Source organism: Camellia sinensis, chromosome 8 (genome assembly GCF_055761805.1).
Source record: "Camellia sinensis isolate YWXY chromosome 8, ASM5576180v1, whole genome shotgun sequence".
NCBI classification, from domain to species: domain Eukaryota; kingdom Viridiplantae; phylum Streptophyta; class Magnoliopsida; order Ericales; family Theaceae; genus Camellia; species Camellia sinensis.
Genome location: NC_138968.1, coordinates 143,465,268 through 143,488,054, shown reverse-complemented (window position 1 = coordinate 143,488,054; position 22,787 = coordinate 143,465,268). Strand labels below are relative to the sequence as shown.

At 40.3% G+C, this 22,787-nt stretch overlaps 1 protein-coding gene across 1 annotated transcript in view; it reads left to right on the top strand.

The window, feature by feature from the left end:
- Positions 1–9,757, top strand: part of LOC114266467 (uncharacterized) — an 80,480-nt gene extending 70,723 nt beyond the window's left edge. The window contains exons 7-8 of the mRNA XM_082885635.1: positions 9,239–9,319; positions 9,563–9,757. Coding sequence (XP_082741761.1) covers positions 9,239–9,319; positions 9,563–9,757 — 276 coding nt within the window. The remainder of the gene's footprint in view (positions 1–9,238; positions 9,320–9,562) is intronic.
- Positions 9,758–22,787: the final 13,030 nt, after the last annotated feature.

The window sequence follows — 22,787 nt, the reverse complement described above, 5'->3', positions numbered from 1 at the left end:
TACCTAGTTCATAAACAAACTGGTCACAAAATTCTCCTATTTCTTTTCTCCCTGTTAAATTCTGTTGCTTCATTTGATAATGAAGTTTAAGGTCATTACATAAGGATAGACCTTCGTCGGTAACAATGGAACATAGTTGTCCATACGTGTACTGTTCATAAGGAATAGACATCCGGTCATGGCGGTCCCGAAGTTTTTTCCTAACGCGTTCAGCAAAAAGGATAGGAAGGCCATCAATAAATTTAGCCTTCCAATGGCTACTGTTAGCATCAGGTCGCTGGGTGACCTTGATGAGGAAAACATCTTTATACCATTTAAAATGGGTTAAAGAAGGGCACTGTAAATTCTGTAAGAGTTCACGACTACGATCGGAAAAACTAGTACTGCTACCAACAAAATGGAGGATGATGGTCTGGATAAGAGTGTAAACGGCATCCTCTTGTTGAACAGGCTGTTGGGTGGTCGGATCAAGCTTAATTTTAACAGAAGTGAGAATTTCAGTGTGCTAGAGAGGAGTGAGAATATTATCCCACCATCCTTTTAGCTGGCCGGTAAATCCATCAATAATAAATTTAACAATGGCGTGGTCGCTATTACTGTATTGGCGGCAAACGGTTGCATACATCATCATTTGATGTACTTTTTTATAAATACCATATTCGGATTCGCCATCTATATTCCGTTCATAGATAGTTTTACCATGATAGGATCCCTGATCATTGATGTACGTCTGTTCATAGAGTACATCAGGTGGTGTTGGTCTAGCATAATAATTTCTAGTTGGTGGTAACATAACTGGTCGAGAAGAAGTGTAATTATGAAGTTTGTTAACGGATGTGGGTTCCTGGAAATTAGATTGTATTTCGTGAATCTGTTCAGGGGACAGATCGTCGTCTAATTCTGTAAGATTTGCTCTAAGCATTTGGATTGAACCAGAGGGTTCCTGGGGTTCTGTTCGAACATTTAATGTTTTCATTTTCTGTAATAGAGTGTCCATAAATTCTGTATTAGAGGCTTTTAATTTAAAATTGGTTACCTCTAATGGTGGCTTAATGGATGCGGGATGGATTGTAGAAGGTCCTACTGTTGGTGGAGCTAAATTCCTATCTCTGAAAGTATTGATAGCTTCTTCAATTCTAGTCAACTATTTACCCATTGTTTGACAAAAAAAATTAGTACAATTATGTTGTCTGCAAACAAGGCCAAGGTCTGATAGTTTAATATAGTCGGATTTGGTGAATCTAGCAGATTGAGCATCTATATATGCTGTGGCAACTAACGGTTGACGAGTTACTTCTCCATTGGGAGCTAACTCTAAGGATTGAGGTGGTGGATGAAGGGCATGAATTACTTGTCCTTCAGTAGTAGTCCAGGTCTTATACTGATCTTATAATATGTTTAATTAAGAATTAAATGCTGTATTATACCATTCTACAAAGGGTATTAATTTCTGGTGTAGTTCAAGGTGTTGATAATATTGAATCTTATATTCTTGTAACTGTTGAGACGTATGGTTTGCAAAATACCATGCCCTAAATTCCTGATATTGAGGTTGAAGAAATTCCTGGTTTAAATACTTACGATTCTCGCTTCCTGGTGTAAAATCCATTAGATTTCAAAATTCATATCACTGGCCGTTGGGCTATCTGGTGCTGGGGTCTTGTAGACACCATGTGGTATTTGGTTATTAGATATTCTAATACCTTGTATCTCTGAAATCATTGGGTCCTCACTAGGATCGCTAGGTGGTCGATTAGGAGGTCTATCGGGTATAAGGGAATCTACAGATTGCCTACTGGATTCTGGTAAATCTACTCTATAAGGAGGAGCAGAACGAAAACTGTTATTAGAAAAGCTTCAAGGGCCTGTCCTAAAGCTAGCATTAGAAGAATTACTTCTAATTAACTGCTATGGAGGTTTCTGGTATTGGATATACACATTACCTCCTTGTGTCTGAATAACATCATCTATATTTTGACGGATAATAGGTTTTACTGGAACAGCATTAGGAATATGCCATTTTTCTGGAAAGGTTATCTCATTCCAAGGAATTAACCTAGGAACTGTTACTTGGCTACAGTAAAGTTTAGTGTCTATCAATACTGTTTGTCTTGTAGTAGTCTTCTTACGGGTGTAAGGGTTTAAGGTAGTTAGAACCTTAAGGTATATTCGGGAATGAACAGAGAATGGTGGAGATCCTGGTTTATACTCATAACCATGAGTCAAAACTCTCAGTTCCAAGACATCAGATAAATTAGCATCAGTCATTGCTATGCTGAGATTCAGATAAATATCAAAATATACTGGCCCATGAGACAAACTGGTCTCGATGGCTCCCATCAAGGAAGCTCTCCAGTTGAGACACCTACCATCACGTAGTGTACATTGTATACTGGTATTTTGACCTAAAAGAGTCAAAGGCTTTAAAGCTATCTGTACTAATCCTATGTTGTAATTTATTTCGTTTATCTACATATTAAGTGTATGATTATTCCTGGGTTTGTGCTAATGTAAGGTTAATTAATTGTTAAGGTTAGTGGGACGTCACCCAAGTCGCGTAGGGTTAGGTCATATAGCAGGGATTGCGTGTTGACCATTTATACCTGTAAGTCGTTGACAGACGTGTTAGCCAAAACCTTTAGTGAGCACCTTAGTTGGTATCAGAGCCATGTTTAGTAATAGACAGAATATGATTATAAACTTAATAAATTAGACATATATGATCACAGCACATCCATGGCAGAAATTAATAATGAAATACAACCAGTAGAATCAACAGGTAATGAATCAGTAACCACTGTAGGTAATACAATTACCTCATTAGCAGAAGCAACTGAGTTAGTTGCATATCAGGATGTAAAAGATGCCTTAGATAAATGGACAATCCCAACAGTAGATCCAAAAACAATTTATAAAATCGAACATTTTAATTTCTTCAGTAAATAGGTAATTAAAACCTTTGAGCATGCCTCATGTATCCAGAACAATGATGAAATCATAAGATTAATTCATATAAATGATTTTATCCCTTTTATCGGTAAGTACAAGTATATCCACATAGGATTAGTACAGATAGCTTTAAAGCCTTTGACTCTTTTAGGTCAAAATACCAGTATACAATGTACACTACGTGATGGTAGGTGTCTCAACTGGAGAGCTTCCTTGATGGGAGCCATCGAGACCAGTTTGTCTCATGGGCCAGTATATTTTGATATTTATCCGAATCTCAGCATAGCAATGACTGATGCTAATTTATCTGATGTCTTGGAACTGAGAGTTTTGACTCATGGTTATGAGTATAAACCAAGATCTCCACCATTCTCTGTTCATTCCCGAATATACCTTAAGGTTCTAACTACCTTAAACCCTTACACCCGTAAGAAGACTACTACAGGACAAACAGTATTGATAGACAATAATCTTTACAGTAGCCAAGTAGCAGTTCCTAGGTTAATTCCTTGGAATGAGATAACCTTTCCAGAAAAATGGCATATTCCTAATGTTGTTCCAGTAAAACCTATTATCCGTCAAAATATAGATGATGTTATTCAGACACAAGGAGGTAATGTGTATATCCAATTCCAGAAACCTCCACAACAGTTAATTAGAAGTAATTCTTCTAATGCTAGCTTTAGGACAGCCCCTCGAAGCTTTTCTAATAACAGTTTTCGTTTTGCTCCTCCTTATAGAGTAGATTTACTAGAATCCAGTAGGCAATCTGTAGATTCCCTTATAACCGATAGACCTCCTAGTCGACCACCTAGCGATCCTAGTGAGGACCCAATGATTTCAGAGATACAAGGTATTAGAATATCTAATAACCAAATACCACATGGTGTCTACAAGACCCCAACACCAGATAGCCCAACGGCCAGTGATATGAATTTTGAAATCTAATGGATTTTACACTAGGAAGCGAGAATCGTAAGTATTTAAACCAGGAATTTCTTCAACCTCAATATCAGGAATTTAGGGCATGGTATTTTGCAAACCATACGTCTCAACAGTTACAAGAATATAAGATTCAATATTATCAACACCTTGAACTACACCAGAAATTAATACCTTTTGTAGAATGGTATAATACAGCATTTAATTCTCAATTAAATATATTATAAGATCAGTATAAGACCTGGACTACTACTGAAGGACAAGTAATTCATGCCCTTCATCCACCACCTCAATCCTTAGAGTTAGCTCCCAATGGAGAAGTAACTCGTCAACCGTTAGTTGCCACAGCATATATAGATGCTCAATCTACTAGATTCACCAAATCCGACTATATTAAACTATCAGACCTTGGCCTTGTTTGCAGACAACATAATTGTACTAATTTGTTTTGTCAAACAATGGGTAAACAGTTGACTAGAATTGAAGAAGCTATCAATACTTTCAGAGATAGGAATTTAGCTCCACCAACAGTAGGACCTTCTACAATCCATCCCGTATCCATTAAGCCACCATTAGAGGTAACCAATTTTAAATTAAAAGCCTCTAATACAGAATTTAAGGACACTCTATTACAGAAAATGAAAACATTAAATGTTCGAACAGAACCCCAGGAACCCTCTGGTTCAATCCAAATGCTTAGAGCAAATCTTACAGAATTAGACGACGATCTGTCCCCTGAACAGATTCACGAAATACAATCTAATTTCCAAGAACCCACAACCGTTAACAAACTTCATAATTACACTTCTTCTCGACCAGTTATGTTACCACCAACTAGAAATTATTATGCTAGACCAACACCACCTGATGTACTCTATGAACAGACGTACATCAATGATCAGGGATCCTATCATGGTAAAACTATCTATGAACGGAATATAGATGGCGAATCCGAATATGGTATTTATAAAAAATTACATCAAATGATGATGTATGCAACCGTTTGCCGCCAATACAGTAATAGCGACCACGCCATTGTTAAATTTATTATTAATGGATTTACCGACCAGCTAAAAGGATGGTGGGATAATATTCTCACTCCTCTCCAGCACACTGAAATTCTCACTTCTGTTAAAATTGAGCTTGATCCGACCACCCAACAGCTTGTTCAACAAGAGGATGCCGTTTACACTCTTATCCAGACCATCATCCTCCATTTTGTTGGTACCAGTACTAGTTCTTCCGATCGTAGTCGTGAACTCTTACAGAATTTACGGTGCCCTTCTTTAACCCATTTTAAATGGTATAAAGATGTTTTCCTCATCAAGGTCACCCAGCAACCTGATGCTAACAGTAGCCATTGGAAGGCTAAATTTATTGATGGCCTTCCTACCCTTTTTGCCGAACGCGTTAGGAAAAAACTTCGGGACCGCCATGACCGAATGTCTATTCCTTATGAACAGTACACGTATGGACAACTATGTTCCATTGTTACCGACGAAGGTCTATCCTTATGTAATGACCTTAAACTTCATTATCAAATGAAGCAATAGAATTTAACAGGGAGAAAAGAACTAGGAGAATTCTGTGACCAGTTTGTTTATGAACCAGGTATTAAATATCCAGCTAAACCTAGAAAGGTTTTCCATAAAAAACAGTCTAAACCCATGCGGAGAAAATCACATAAGACATACCAACAAAAACCAAGTAAGAAGTTTTATTCCAAAAAAGCTTCAAATACAGGAAAGAGTCAAGGAAAATCCAAATCAGAAATTAAATGCTATAAGTGTGGCCAAATTGGTCATTATGCGAACCGATGCAAATCTAAAGTCAAGTCCAAGATTAATGAGTTAAATCTTGATCCAGTTATTAAAAGACAACTTCTCCAAACAATAGAGGAAGAATCAACCGAAGATGAGTCTCCTTCCGAAGATGAAGTTAATGAATTATTTTCACCCTCCAGTAGTGAAGAAGAACAAGATGAACCCCTTTGCCCTTGTTCAACCAACCAGGACCAACTATCCGAAATTAATTATTGGAAATCAATAGTTGAAATGAATGGTTTACATTTAGGTGAACCCAGCAGTATTAATGTTTTAACAGACACCCAAAAAGATATGCTAGCTGTAGCAAATCACATCCAGGATTCAGAAATAAAAATTAAATATTTAAAATTGTGTTATGAACAACAACAGGCAACTCAAGAACAACCTTTAATACCAGTACATTCTTACAATCTACAAGATGTATTTAAAAGAATTCAGAATTTAACTTCTACATCTGTAGAACAACCCACAACAATCCAGGATTTAAAAATGGAAATAAATATTTAAAAAACAGAATTTAAGCATTTACAAACAACCAGCGCGGCTACTACCAAAGATATTAAATATCTTCATAGTCAGCTCAAGCCAAAGGAACCCGAAGAAACTAAACCAACTGAACCAAATACAAAGCCAGAATCTTCAAACCAGTATTTACTACTTGTTAATCAAGTCACTTTCCAGAAATGGTATATCAAAATTTCATTTATGATAAAACCAGACTTTTGGATTAAAGATGCTATCGCCTTAGTAGATAGTGGTGCAGATATGAACTGTATCCAAGAAGGAATAGTTCCTACCAGGTATTTCCAAAAAACTACTCAAAGTCTAACCAGTGCTAGTGGAAACTCACTCCAAATCAGGTATAAAATTCCAGAAGCTTATATTTGTAATCAAGATTCTTGTCTACCTACATCTTTTGTATTAGTCAAAAATCTTGCACAAAATATCATCTTAGGTACTCCCTTTCTGTGCCTTCTCATGCCTATACAGAAAATTGACCTAACAGGTATTTACACTCAAATACAGGGACGAACAGTTATTTTTGAATTCATAACAGAACCTTATACTAAAGAATTAGATCAAATTCGTGATCTAGTAACTTTTAAAGAAAACCAGATAAATTTTTTACAAAAAGAAGTTCAATTTTTAACAACCGAACAAAGGTTACAACAACCTTCTTTACAATAGAAAATTAAGTTAATTGAAAAAGAATTTCAAACAAAAGTTTGTAATGATGTTCCAAATGCTTTTTGGGAACGTAAAAAACATACAGTCACATTACCATATGAACCAAATTTTAATGAAAAACATATTCCAACTAGAGCTCACCCTAGTCAAATGAAAAAGGAATATATGGAAATGTGTAAAACAGAAATCCAAAATCTTCTTGCTAAGAAGCTCATCTGACCTAGTCAATCTCCTTGGAGTTGTACCGCTTTTTATGTTAATAAAAATGCCGAAATTGAGAGAGGTGTTCCACGCCTTGTCATTAACTATAAACCGTTAAATGAAGTACTTAAATGGATTAGGTATCCAATTCCGAACAAAAAAGATCTTTTAGATCGATTACAGGATGCTATCATATTTTCTAAATTTGATCTTAAATCAGGATATTGGCAAGTCCAGATTGCAGAACAGGATCGTTACAAAACCGCTTTTACAGTACCCTTTGGGCATTATGAATGGAATGTAATGCCATTTAGTTTAAAAAATGCTCCATCAGAATTTCAACATACCATGAATGATATTTTTACTCCTTATACAGAATTTGCTTTATCATATATTGATGATGTTTTAATATTTTCTTCATCAATTGACCAACATATAAAACATCTTAATATTTTGAAGAATGTTATTATCATAAATGGATTAGTTATTTCCGCACCAAAAATGCAATTATTCCAAACAACAGTTAGATACATAGGTCATAATATCTCCAATGGCAGTATTATTCCTATTAACAGAAGTATTGAGTTTGCCTCTAAATTCCCGGATGAAATTAAGGATAAAACTTAATTACAGAGATTTTTAGGCAGTCTTAATTATATTAGAGATTATTATCATCAGTTATCAGCAGATGCTAGTATTCTGTATACTAGGCTAAGAAAGAATCCGCCACCATGGAATGAAGAACATACTTTAGCTGTCAGACGAATTAAGGCTAAAGTTCAACAGATACCTTGTTTACAGTTACCCAATCCTAACTGGAAAAAGATTGTTGAAACCGATGCTTCTAATACAGGTTTTGGTGGGATATTAAAACAGCTTAATCCCAATACCAAGAAAGAGGAATTATTAAGATTCCATTCTGGTCATTGGAATAAAGCCGCTTTAAATTACCCAACAATAAAACAGGAATGTTTAGCCATTGTCAAATGTGTAATTAATTTCAGGATGATCTTTTAAATTAGCATTTTCTCATCAGAGTTGATGGCTCTGCTGCTAAACAGGTTTTTAAAAAGGATGTTAAAAATCTTGCATCCAAACAGATATTTTTGTCATGGCAAAGTTTTTTATCTAATTTTGATTTTGATATTGAATATATCAAAGGAGAATCTAACTCTTTGCCTGATTTCTTGACCCGTGAATATTTGCAGAAATCTACTCCTAAAGAGGAATGACCAGTCGAGGCCATCGTGGTCGAGGTCGTGGCCGGGGTCACAACCCTCGCTATGATCCAACCGAATTTCCGTCCCTTTCCAGAGGACAAACCAGTAATCCATCAGCTAAGGATATTCTCCTTAAGACTGAAGAGGTTGGTAATGATGTTACCAAGTGTAGGAGTGCTTTTGGAGTATTGTGTAATTGATGCACGCCCATGAGGTCGAAAGTAAAATTTTACAAACCGACTATTAGACCAATAATGCATAAAGGTACAAAAAACTAAGAAAGATAAAATTAGGAATAACATAATTCGTCCTCTACTATTGAATAAAATGTGAAAACCTCAATTAAGATGGTTTTGCCCATGTTCAAAGAAGCCTGTTTGTTGCCCAATTAGGACCCTGCTGAGGATAATACTAAGGGATGAAGAAGATCAAAATTAACTTGGATTAAGATACTAACAAAAGATATGTTAGTTTGTGGTTTAACTAAAATTATGGTCCCTTGTTCAAGCTGAATGCGGACTTGATTCATATAGCCGACCCAAAGTAGTGGGGACAAGTCTTTGTTGAGTTGTGTTGTATTTCTTAGACACTACAGCACTAAGAGCTTTGCGTCCCATTCCTAGTACCATATTAATCTCAACCTCAAAAAATATGTTTGTTGTTATTAATTGGAACGGAAAACCAAAATAAAAATACTTTTATATGATAGCTATCCATGTTAAATGGTATATTTGACTTTCTGTCGTCCAAGATTATGGGACATGAAGAGTTGTACTATCATTCCTTTATTATGTTGGACTGTTCCATTTAATTAGCATTAACATTTCCTTGTTAGGATTGACTTTCACATGCCCATGTAAAAGCATAATCGTTGATCATATAGTGAGATTTCTTTGTTTCCTCTTCCACTAGGTTAAGGTTGCAGTACAGTACATGCGGCAGGCAATTCCAAAGAAGGCAAAATTTGATATCATGGACCTTAATTGTATACAGGTTTGTGTGCATAAATTATCAAGAATGATGACTTTGGCCTTCTATCCTACCATCATTCTTTTTGGTTCAACTAATTTATGAATCCAATCAATCAATCACTTTACAGGAGAATTTTATTTAATTGTGAAATTAATTACTTAATATGCTCATGATTATACAAATTAGGCTGGATACAACTGTTTATTTTTGGGGTGTATGTGTGCACATTTCTCCCCTTATACCATTTGTTTGTGATTTGTGCAGGGGCATAAAAATATAATAAAATTTGATGGTGATCACCCCTCTTCTCGACCAAAGTTTTATTACGATTCAGTATCCAATTTCTTCCATAACATCCTTCATCCCCCTCTAGTTTCTTCTGTTCATTCAAGTAAGCTTGAGAAATATTATGATTTGGGGTACTTAAAAGTCAGCACTGGTATGGATAAGGTAATTTAATTTCATAATGTATCTGTGGGGATATATTTTCTGAATACCAACACGTGGCAAGGTGACGCCGACGTGTGAGCCGAAGTGCCACGTGTCCTGGTTGTGACGCCGAGGTTATCTCGGCGAGACCGAGGTTATCTCTGAAGATATTGGAATCCGAGATTAGTGGATAATGGATAAGGGGCAAGAGTCCTAGAGAAAAGAGAAGACTTTGCTAAGATAAGGATAAAGCTCTTAGGGAGTTTATCTTTATCTCTTAAGAAATCCAAAGTAAGTACAGAATTGGAGTCCATAGAAGTCAAGCTTCTAGTGGGACTAAGATTGAGTAAACTATAAAAAAGGGGCACCCCCGTGGGTCTAAGGTACGCTGTTTTATGTTTTGAGTAGTGAGTTTAGCACTTGATTATCTTTGAGAGATATACTGACTTGATCGTCGGAGCCCCGGGTGGAAGAGCCACCGCCGGAGCCTTTTCTTTTTGTTACAGGTTTGCTGAAGCCATCTATTCTGCTGGTGCTCTCCAGCTGATTACTAGGCGGGCAGTGTGGTCAGAAAATCACTCACATAATTTGGCGCCGTCTGTGGGAACTTAGAAGAATAGATGGCCAGTAACGGACAGAGGGAAAATATTGGGGGCGACACTCCTGCTAGGAGTGGCAGACCAATTGACCTTGACGTTGAAGGAGACAACCACAATACAGAAACTCAGGACCAGGGCCACGGTGAGAAAGACGTCGGCTAGAAGGGTGACGCTTCGAAGAGGACAGACCAAAGCAAGTATTATAACGAAGATAACCTTCAGGTATGGAGGGATAGGTGCCTACGAAGGGATGAGGAAGTAAAAGACTTGGCAAACAAGTTAGTAGACCTACAGTCAGTGGTCAACTTCATGATGCAAAACAATGTCATGCAGCCACCAAACCCGCTGCAGGATACGCCGATGCCAGCATCTAACACCCAGAAGGGAGGAAGAAGAACAATCCCCGAAGTCCCTCAGCACATCAGGAGCGGAAGACACTATCATCGACCTTCCAGGGAAGGCGGACGAGAGGAGCCGAGACGAGAGGAGTCCCGAAGAACATATCACACGAAGGACCCAGAACCCAAAGAACATCGGCATGTTCAAGGGCAGGCGCTTTGCTTTGACACAACACATGGAGAGAGATCAAAATGAGCCCACCACGAGGCCGAAAGTAGTGTGCCGAAGAGATTGAAGTCCAGAGATAGCCGAGCTCCAGGAAGAAGTAAAGAAGACTTGAGAGATTACCTCAAGAGGAAGCAACAGAATGCTGAAGCCAAGGTAACTTCCCCGGTTAAGCCGAGGACACCATTCTCGGTGGAACTGGACAAATTTCAAGCACCAAAGCGATTCAGTATGCCGAGGTTCCAAATATATGATGGTAAGTCAGATCCCAACTTCCACGTCGGGCTATACCTGAATTCGATGGCATTATATAGTGGGAACGAGCCGTTGCTCTGCAAAGTGTTTCCCTCGTCCTTTGGGAAAATTGCATCAGATTGGTTCCATAAACTATCGAAGGGAAGCGTAAAGACTTGGGAAGGCCTGGCCGAGATGTTTGTGGCTAGGTTTGTGACGAACAAACTGCAGCCATTGAGGGTGGATGCATTGATGGCTCTGAAGATCAGCAAAGACGAAGGCCTTAGGGCCTATGCGAAAAGGTACTATAAGGTGTTCAATCGAATACCAGAATGTAATCAAGAAGTAGCGGTCATGTCATTCAAGAACGGCCTGAAAGATAATTGTCCACTACGGAAGTCTTTGGCAAAAACTTTGCCAAAAAGCATGGAAGAGCTCATGGCGAGAATTGAGAAATATGCCAGAGCCGAGGAGGACACATCGGGGAATAAGGAGGTAAAGCAGAAAAAAGGGAACGACGAGCCGAAGCGAAGACGAGGTAACAATGGATTTAACAAATCGGAGATAGAATTGAGGAGTAAACAGACAGTGACGACTGTGTTTCGAATCCCAGTACACAAAGTCCTGGATCAAATCTGAAATCAACCTTATTTCAAAGCACCAACAAAGGCCCCAGGGGAATACATGGAAAGGAACGTTGGTAGGCGTTGTGCTTACCACAATGAAGAAGGGCACCCAACTCAGGGCTGCAGAGCCCTAAAAGCATACTTAGAGGACTTAGTAAGGCAAGGCCATCTGAGGGACCTCGTCGACGAAGCCAGGACAAGAGAAGAGCAGGCAAGATTGCCTCAAGCACCAGCGGCCCCGCCCCCCCCAGCACAGCAACCACAGGGAGGGGGACCTAGGGTGGTTAATGTAATTCACTCAAAAGTGAACGAAAGTGACATTCGGGGAGAAATCCAAAGAGTAAAACACCTGCAGCACGTGAACCAGGTCGGACATAAAAGACCTCGGCCTGAAGAGTGCCGAGGACCGATGATAGCCTTCACTGAAGCTGACCTAGAGATGGTCCAGCATCCGCATAATCATGCCTTGGTAGTATCCCTCTAGGTTGGGGAGTGCCAAGTGAAACGCATCCTAATAGATCAAGGCAGCTCTTGTGACATCATGTACGTTAGATGTTACAAGGAGCTAGGCCTTCACCCAGACGACATGGAGTAATCGAATGGCCCGATGGTCGGCCTCAATGGAACGTCGACGTGGCCACTGGGCGCAACAAGCTTGGAAGTACAAGCTGGCACTAAGAAGATCAGGACAGAATTCATGGTGATTGACACACCTTCACCATATAACATCATCTTGGGAAGACCATGGTTGCATGCAATGGAGGCGGTTCCCTCAACATTGCATTAACTACTACGGTTCCCAACAGAGCATGGGAATGAAGAAGTCAGAGGAGACCAACTGCAGGCAAAAAGTTGCTCCATGGCAGCAATGAAGTCTACTTGCAGCGTTCGAGAGCCAAAAGAGGCAGAAATTGAAGATGAGGACATGGAAGTACTAGAAGACGTTGGCAAAGAACTAGCCGAGAAGAGCGAAGAGGCGCTAAAGAAAATCCTCGTCCAGGATGGAGACGAAGAACGCTTCTTTCTTCTCGGCTCGGGCTTAGCCGAAGAAGAGGAAAAAGAGTCGGAGACTTTTTTAAGAGCCTACATTGAGGTGTTCGCCTGGACACCTTACGAAATGCCTAGCATTGACCCCGAGGTCACTTGCCATAGACTGAATGTCGACAGGTCGACAAAACCTGTGATTCAACGAGCCAGAAGACCGACGTTGATGCACATCAAAGCAGTAGAAGAAGAAGTGGACAGACTTTTGGAGGCCAGGGCCATCCGAGAAGTTCATTACCCGACATGGCTATCCAACACAGTAGTGGTAAAGAAGAAGAACGGTAAATGGCGGGTCTGCGTAGATTTTACAAGCCTGAACAAAGTTTATCCCAAAGACTGCTTTCCTCTACCCAAGATTGACCAGTTGGTAGACGCCACATCTGGACATGGAAGGATGAGCTTCCTGGACGCTTACAGAGGATACCACCAGATAGCCATGTACCCTCCAGACGAAGAGAAGACAACGTTTATCATCTCGAAAGGACTGTATTGTTACAAGGTAATGCCTTTTGGGTTGAAAAACGCAGGAGCAACTTACCAAAGGCTAGTAACCAAAATGTTCAAACACCTGATTGGCCAAACAGTAGAAGTCTACATCGATGACATGGTCGTGAAGACCAAGGAGCCTAAGAGTCATCTTGCCGACCTAAAAGAGGTATTCAAGATCCTCAAAACATATCGGCTCTAACTCAACGCATCAAAATGCGCGTCTGGAGTTAGATCTGGTAAATTTCTGGGGTACCTGGTAACAAGGAAGGGCATAGAGGCTAGCCCAGATCAGATCAAGGCCATCCTAGACCTATAGAGCCCAACATCGGCAAAACAGGTACAAGTTCTTACTGGAAGGGCCGCAACCCTAAACAGGTTCATAAGCCGAAGCTCAAACAAATGTAAACCCCTCTTCAACCTGGTGAAGAAGACCACGGACTTCTTATGGACTGAGGAATGTGAGGCCGCTTTGGCCGACCTAAAGAAATATCTGACCACGGCTCCGGTCCTCTCGACACCTGAACTTGGGGAAGAGCTGTTTTTGTACTTAGCTGTGTCAGAACACGCAGTAAGTGCAGTGTTAATCCGAGAAGAACAAGGAGAACAAAATGCGGTTTATTATGTAAGTAAAACCTTGGCCGACACAGAAACAAGGTATCTACCACTAGAGAAATTAATGCTGGCCTTAGTAATGGCCTCAAAAAAATTGAACCATTATTTTCAGGCGCATAAGATTGTGGTACTCACAGAGCACCCACTAAAGTCCCTGTTATAACAAGGAGACTTAACAGGAAGAATCGCAAGATGGGCAGTTGCCTTGGGCCAGTATGACCTGGAGTTTAGGCCCAGAACAACAATAAAGGGCCAAGTTTTGGCCGACTTCGTGGCAGAATTCACGCCTGAAACCATCGAACATCGGGCTCCGTTGAGCCAGGATGAGCATTGTCCCAGCAAGCAAGGAGAATCCCAGCCTAAGGCAAAAGAGCAAAGGAAGGAAAAACTCAGACCCTGCAGTATCTACATTTGCGACTCATTCAGACTGTTTGTCGATGGAAGTTCGAACAGACAAGGAGCGGGGGCAGGAGTACTGCTAATATCTCCAGATGGAGAAATAATAGAACAGTCCATCTGTTTGGGGTTCAAGGCCTCAAACAATGAAGCGGAATACGAAGCATTAATTGCAGGGCTAAAACTGGTAGCAGCAGCAGAAGCAGATGAGGTAATAGTTTTTTGTGATTCACAGCTTATTGTTAACTAGTCAACAGGAGAATTTGCAGCCAGAGATGAAAGGATGTCGGCATATACAAAAGAGGTCAACAGATTGGCAGCCCTATTTCAGAACTGCCGACTACTCCAAGTTAGCCGAGATGACAACACCCTCGCCGACGCGTTGGCTAACCTGGCAAGTTCAATACAAACTGGAAAAACAAGGACAATTATGATCGACTATATGTCGGGCCCGAGCATAGAACCACAGAGCACAGAACAGGAAGCAATGTGTGTGGACATGGGGCCAAGCTGGATGGATGCAGTTGTTGCATTCTTGAAAGAAGGAAAGCTGCCAGAAGATCGTAAGGAGGCACACAAAGTCAGATTGAAATCGGCAAGATTCAGTCTGACAGAAGATGGACACCTCTACAGAAGGTCCTTCACTGGACCCCTTTTAAGGTGCGTACACCCTTTGCAGGTTGAAGATTTCCTATATGAAATTCATGAAGGAATTTGTGGAAGCCATGCTGGGGGCAGATCATTAGCCCACAGGGCCATTACCCAGGGGTATTGGTGGCCCTACATGCAAAAGGATGCTGAAGCCTACGTGAAAAAATGTAAACAATGCCAAAGGTTTGCACCTTTGATACATCAGCCAGCTGCTGACCTAAACCCAGTATCCAGTCCTTGGTCGTTTGCCCAATGGGGCATGGATCTTGTTAGGCAACTTCCTCAGGCAACTGGGCAGAGAAAATACTTGCTGGTAGCAACAGATTACTTTACAAAGTGGATAGAGGCAGAACCTCTTGCCAAAATCTAAGATGTGGACGTCAATAACTTTATATGGAGAAACATCATCACCAGATTTGGGATTCCAAGAGCAATAGTTGCCGATAATGGAACACAGTTTGACAGCAAACTCATCAAGAACTTTTGTGCAAAATTCAAGATCAAGAATTACTTTTAAACACCAAGTTTTTCCCAAAGTAATGGGCAAGCAGAAGCATCCAACAAAGTAATTTTGGATGGAATAAAGAAGAGGCTGCAGGCAGTAAAAGGAAAGTGGGTAGACGAATTGCCCAGCGTGCTTTGGGCATATCGGACTACGCCGAGAAGATCAACAGGGGAATCCCCTTTTGCCATGGCTTATGGCACAGAAGCAGTCATTCCACTGGAAGTCGGCATCCCAGGGATCCGAACCCAGGGAGTTGAGAACGGGACAAATGACATACTCTTAGCCCGAGATCTGGATCTTTTGGAAGAACGAAGAGAGAAAGCTGCAATTCAGCTCGCAGTATACTAGCAACAGCTTGCCAGAGCTTACAACAAAAAGGTCAATCCAAGAGATTTTCAAGTCGGTGACTTAGTTCTGAGAAAAGTCGTCGGCAACAAGAAGGATCCTAGAGAGGGCAAGCTTGGCCCAAACTGGGAAAGACCCTACAGAATTACTTCGGTATTAGGCAATGGAACTGATCGGCTTGAAGATAACGAGGGCAAAGCACTGCCAAGACCTTGGAACACTTGTAATTTGAAATTCTTCTATCATTAGATGTGCATTATTTTTGGTCGAGGTCATCAATAAAATCTTTTCCCTTTTTTTTTTTAAACACATATGATTAATAAAGTTACATATTGATGTTTTTAGAGACATGAATAATGAGAACCCAAGTAGAACTCAAGTTCACATCGGGGGCAGAGAAAAGACAGAGACACTTAATTCACTTGCTGAAATTTGTAGCAATTTACAAGTTGAAGTTAAGCCAAAATGGTTCCTTATCTTCACTTGTTGAAATTTGTAGCAATTTACAAGTTGAAGCTAAGCCGAGATGGTTCCTTATTTTCACTTGTTGAAATTTGTAACAATTTACAAGTTGAAGTTAAGCCGAGATGGTTCCTTATCTTCACTTGTTGAAATTTGTAGCAATTTACAAGTTGAAGTTAAGCCAAAATGGTTCCTTATCTTCACTTGTTGAAATTTGTAGCAATTTACAAGTTGAAGTTAAGTCGAGATGGTTCCTTATCTTCACTTGTTGAAATTTGTAGCAATTTATAAGTTGAAGTTAAGCTGAGATGGTTCTTTATCTTCACTTGTTGAAATTTGTAGCAATTTACCAGTTGAAGTTAAGCCGAGATGGTTCCTTATCTTCACTTGTTGAAATTTGTAGCAATTTACAAGTTGGTGTTAAGCTGAGATGGTTCCTTATCTTCACTTGTTGAAATTCGTAGCAATTTACAAGTTGAAGTTAAGCTGAGATTATTCCTTATCTTCACTTGTTGAAATTTGTAGCAATTTACAAGTTGAAGTTAAGCCAAGATTACTGTTTTTCTTCGCTTGTTTAAATTCGTAGCAATTTACGAGTTGAAGCAAAGCCGAGGTTATTGCTAAACACTTGTAGCAATCTACAGGTTGGTTAAACCAGAGAAGATGCTTAACACTTGTTGAAATTTGTAGCAATTTACAAGATAACGTTAAGCCGATATATGATCATCTGTTGAAATTTGCAGCAATTTACAGGTTGAGGAAAAAGTTAAGTATGTTGTTTAAACACTTGTTGAAATTTGTAGCAATTTACAAATAGATTATTGTTTAACACTTGTTATGTTAATCCTTGTTGAAATTTGTAGCAATTTACGAGTACGCTAGACCGAGATCACCGTTTAAACACTTGTTGAAACTTGAGAAAAAGTTTGCAAAGTTAACATTGGGTAGTATATGTTTCACACTTGTTAGAATTTATGAAAAGTTTGCAGGTCAGTATCTTGCCGAAGTAAAAGTTTTGTAGCTATTATACCCGAGGTATGTAACCCCGAGAAGATTGCACAAAGGAGGCAAAGTATGAAAGGCATACAAAAAATTCTAAGTATAGAATCAAACAGAGGCAGTCAAAGAAAAGGCTAAAAAGAATGCAGTCATTCAAAGAAAGATAGTTATGTTAAAATATCCAACACAAACAGAAGGCACATCGGCCGTATAGAGAAGCTTCTACTGTCCAGGAAACAAAAAAGTATAAAAGACAAGAAAAGAGGGACATCAAAGTTATGATTCTTCTACTTCAGGCGCAATTTGAGACTGGACCTCGGCTGATTCTTGGAGAACTACCTCGGCTGAATCCTGGAGAGCTACTTCGGCAATCTTTTCCGCCTCGATTTTTGCGTTAATCTGCGCAAGGGTTTCATCAAGACTTTTTTCGGCTGGAGGAACGTCAGATGAGGCCTGTTCAGGAGTAGTTTCCTTGGCAACTGCATCACCATCATCATCTTGAGTCAGGTCCAAGACCTGCTCATTCAAAGAAGGAGACTTAGGCCCAACAACCTCCTTGGATTTCCTTACTAAAGCCTCATCCTCACCTTCCTCCTCATCTTCAGACTCAGATTCAGATTCTTCTTCAGCTTGACTTGGAGGTGGAGGAGGAGGAGAATAGCTTCGGCCTTGCGCAGAGGTGAATCTTCAGGAATATTGAGCTTTTTGGCCAGGGACATCCAACCAAGGGAAAAGCCCCTGTTGCATGCCTGCCTAACTTGTAATTTGTATTCCTCTGTAACATCGGTCATTCCTTGGGCATAGGCTTTTTCGTTGGCCGCTTTGATTTCAGCGTCTTTAGTGGCCAAGGTCTCCTGAAGTTCCTTTTCGGCTTGGGCCTTTTTGTCCTCGGCTTCTCTCTTCTCGGCCTCGGCAACCTTCTTGATGGCCTTAGTAGATTTGGCCTTTTCTCCGGCTAGGGTTTGGGCTTTGGTGGCAGCCTCGGCCAGGTCCTCCAGTTTTTTCATTTTTGATTGAAGAGTTTTGTTCTCCTTTTTAAGGGCAGAAACCTCCCTCTTCATGTCGGCCAACTTTGCCCTATTTTCAAAAGCTTGCATAGAGAGAGAGTGGGCATGTTGAATGGCCTGAAAGAGCACAGGGCAAAAATTATTACAAAATTTTACAAAGTAAAAGAGAAGACAAGTTTCCATGTAAAGACACTTACTTGGACAGAACGTTGGAGCATAAAGGCATAGTTCTCGTACTCACTCATCTTGGCATTCCGCTCAAGATCACCTGGGAGAAGTAGGGCGGTACTGAGTGCTACGCCAACATTAATATCATCGGCACTATCGCTGGCAAGAACAGGCTTATCTTCTAAAGTAATTTCAGGCGTCCAAGGGACTTTTGGCATTCTGGACCCCGAGCTCGTCGTAGACGATGACCTCGGCTTCTTTGATTGTGTGGACTTTGATGGCTGTGTCTCAATAGACCTTTTTTTGGGAACGGAGGCCGTCTTCTCACTCCCTGCCAATTGTGAAATTGTCAGGGTATCCTCAGCCTCAACTTCAGTGGCTTTAGCCTTTGGCTGGGCTTTCTTGGTTCGCTTCGGCTTTGGTGGGGGCATGGTTTGCGTCGGTTGAGCATCGACGTCAATAGGGAGATCGGCAAGGAGGTCTTGAGCAACGGGCTTTGGGCGACCCATCTCAGCAGTTTTGACAAGTCTTCGCCGACGTTTTCGTTCTTGTATTGGGACCAAGTATGGGGCCAAAGTAGATGGTTGATTGGTTGGGTCAGATGTTGACTCTTGATCTGTTCGTGATGTAGAGGCGGTTTGAGTTGTGGCAGTACGAGGAGAAAGGCTTTTCTTCTTTCTTTTGGGGACGTTGGGCAAAATCGATTTGTATGTAGGAATAAAGTTGAGAAGAAGAGGTGCTTTTCTTTTGTGAACTGGCAAGTCCAGGAGTTTTTTCAGGTCCTTACTTGGAACGTAAGATTAGCGGAAGTTTTTCGCTGGCTTGCGAACGTCTGCAAGAAGAAACAAACATTAGAAACAGATAAAATATTGAAGACTTGAACAGAAACAACTAAGTATTGACACTGGGCTCTTACCCTTGCCCTCTTCAACTGATCGGGGAAGAGGGTGGAGATGGGCGTCCTCGTCTGCGCCAAACTCCCAATTCCCGAAGTAATAACATAATCATCTCCAGCCCCCTTGTTGGAGTCTGGAAGGTCGGCTACGATTTTGAATTCAGTGGACCTCAGCTTGAGATAATAAATGAAGCCTTTTTCTTTCAAGTTAAGGGCACACATGGTGTAACAATACTGTATGTCGGCTAAGGTGATCCTAACGTTTTCCTGTTTAGCTAAGGCGATAATACCAAAAATCACTCGATAAGAGTTGATTGCCAGTTGCATGGGGTTCAACTTATAATAATGAAGAATCTCGCGAAAAAGGATGTTGAGTGGGAGCCGGAGTCCGCACTCAGTAAAAGCTACAATGGGAAGGGGCATGGCGTTTTCTGTAGGCATGATGGAGTCGTCATCCCCAGCCAGTCTCAGGTGGACATCGGCAGGGATGGAAAACTCTTACCTAAAGTACTCAAGTTTGGTCGGGGTATCTACCCTATGTCTCCACATACCCATGATATCGGCTTCTATTAGAAGGGTTGAAATTCAGAAAGATGTTTCTTATTGATGGGACCTCGGCAAACAGTGAAAGTAGGTATAGGTTTTAGTTTTTTCCCAAGTTATGGGTTCTACAAACAAATCCCAAACCTAAAGCTATGAAGACGAAGATCAAAGGTACAGATCTGGAAAAGCTACAAAAAAATAGAAAACAAATACGAAGTTTCAGAGTCAAGAACAGAGATGGACTATTAAGAACATGAAGAATACAAAGGGTTGAAGGCCAGGAAATAGTAGCAAGACGTGCAAGAAACACTAAGAACAGTACATGTATTCAGGGCATAAGCAAAAAAACAAAATTAACGCATTCAGATGTATGATCTACAAATTGATTACTTAAGTAAAGCAGTAGTAAACAAGAAATTTTAGGAAAGATCAAGAACTGGAATAGAAAGAAACAGATGCTTACCAGAAAAAGGGAGACCGGAAAGGGATTTGCTGACGTCCTACGACGGTTGCAAGAGCAGAAGACCGGTGGAAATCTCGCCAGAAGGGGTGAACGGAGAAGGATGCAGAGCTTTGGAAGCTTGAGCAATGGCGGATTTGAAAGAAAGAGTTTTAGAGAGAGAAAAAAGCAAGAGAACTCAGATGCAAAAGTGAAGAGACGAAAGAAAGGGGGAAAGATTTTGTCAAAAAATGAAAACGGCGGCAAAAGCAATCAATACGCCTAAAAAAGCGCATACGTCAGACGGCGCATGTGAAGAAGAGATGACTTATGGGCACGTCACAGGCACGAGCCAGTAAGAAAGAAACGCGTGTCTAAAACGGTTGAATTGAAGTGCATGATAGCTCATGCGCGTAAAAAGCTCCTTAAAAATCTTTGATTTTTTAGGGAAAGCGTGTCGGCTAGAAATGAATGATCTCGGCTGTCAAATCTTAAGCCGATTTACTGGAAGAAAATACAGATATAGGTTCCATCACCTCAGAATGCCGAGGTAATAGAACCTAGGGGCAGTTGTGGGGATGTATTTTCTGAATACCAACATGTGGCAAGGTGACACCGACGTGTTAGCCGAAGTGCCATATGTCCTGGTTGTGACGCCGAGGTTATCTCGGCGAGGCCGAGGTTATCTCTGAAGATATCGGAATCTGAGATTAGCGGATAATGGATAAGGGGCAAGAGTCCTAGAGAAAAGAGAAGACTTTGCTAAGATAAGGATAAAGCTCTTAGGGAGTTTATCTTTATCTCTTAAGAAATCCAAAGTAAGTACAAAATTGGAGTCCATAGAAGTCAAGCTTCCAGTGGGACTAGGATTGAGTAAACTATAAAAAAGAGGCACCCCGTGGGTCTAAGGTACGCAGTTTTATGCTTTGAGTAGTGAGTTTAGCACTTGATTATCTTTGAGAGATATACTGACTTGATCGTCGGAGTGCCCCCGGGTGGAAGAGCCACCGCCGGAGCCTTTTCTTTCTGTTACAGGTTTGCTGAAGCCATCTATTCTGCCGGTGCTCTCCAGCTGATTACTAGGCGGGCAGTGTGGTCAGAAAATCACTCACACAGTATCTTTTGTAAAATAAAAATATTGTTTTCATGGACTACTTAAAAGCTATGAACTTACTTCCCTTTTAATTAAATTTTATTTTCTTCCTTTTACTCCCAGCTTTATGAATTTGTGCCTACACATCTCAAGTAGAACCAATGATTTCTAATTGCAACTGGTTTCATATTGCCCCAATACTCCTAGCAAGAGGCTGGGAGTTTTAGCTACCTCTGCACTGCATATACAGTAATATGATGGGGGCCATAATGTACTTAGGGATATGCAGTCTACGATCACATGGTCAGAAGCATTGTGCGGAAAAAATGCGATAGCACACATCTAAACACTAAAACCTTGCCTACTTAAAGTATCTGTCACAGCCCAAAGAGGCTAGGACAAACAAACACATAGGTAAATAAATTACACATCAAATGCCACACATCAAATCTGTCCATGAGCCATCAAATAGCCCATAGACTGTAAATAAGATCAGACACGTGCTGAAAGTTCATGTGAATTGAAGCATATAGGCACAAATTAGATAGAGATTAGCTGAAGGGAGAGAGCTAGGTTCTTGTGGCTTAATGGAGATAGAAAAACATATATATATATATATATATATGTGTGTGTGTATTTATTTATTTATTTTCACAAGATAGCTAATGCCCACAAAAGGTGCAACTGTGCAACCATATAGGAAGTGTTGTCGTGAATGGAGTGGAGATGAGGAGGAGATTCAGGGAGGAGCTAGTTTGTTTCCATAAGCAGTTGTATACTGAGAATTGAGAAAGGAGTTCTTGTTTGGATGGCTTAGTGTTTGTTTCTCTTTCTAAGCAAATATAATATAACGAAATTGGAAAAACCTTTTTCTAAAGAGAAGATTGTGGCAACTCTTATGCTGTGTTTGTTAGGGGATTTGAGGAGGGATTTGGAAAGGGAAAGGGAAAGGAAAAGGGAAAGGGAAAGGGAAAAGGAAAAGATATGTAAAACTAGGTGAAATATAGGTATGTTATATTCACATTTTATCTACCTTTTCCATTTTCATTTCCAAATCCCTTATCAAATCATCTAACCAAACACAGTATTAGGGACTACAACAGGGACAAAGCGCCTAGACTAGATGAGAAGACTACATATTCTCTTCTTGCAGGTTGGAGCATTGTGAGAGGGTAGGTACTGGCTTTATTTCAGTACTTTAATGAGCATGTCGAGTTTGGTGGGATGCATCAATAATTTGGTGGCTAAGAAGTTGGCGCTGAGATTGAGGAATGTAGTGGGATTAGTGTTTTTTACTTTTGTTAATGGGAGATAGATTTTAGTTGCGGTTCTCATTGCTAATGAAGTGGTAGATTCAAGAATTAGGAGTGGAGCCTTAGGTGTGACATG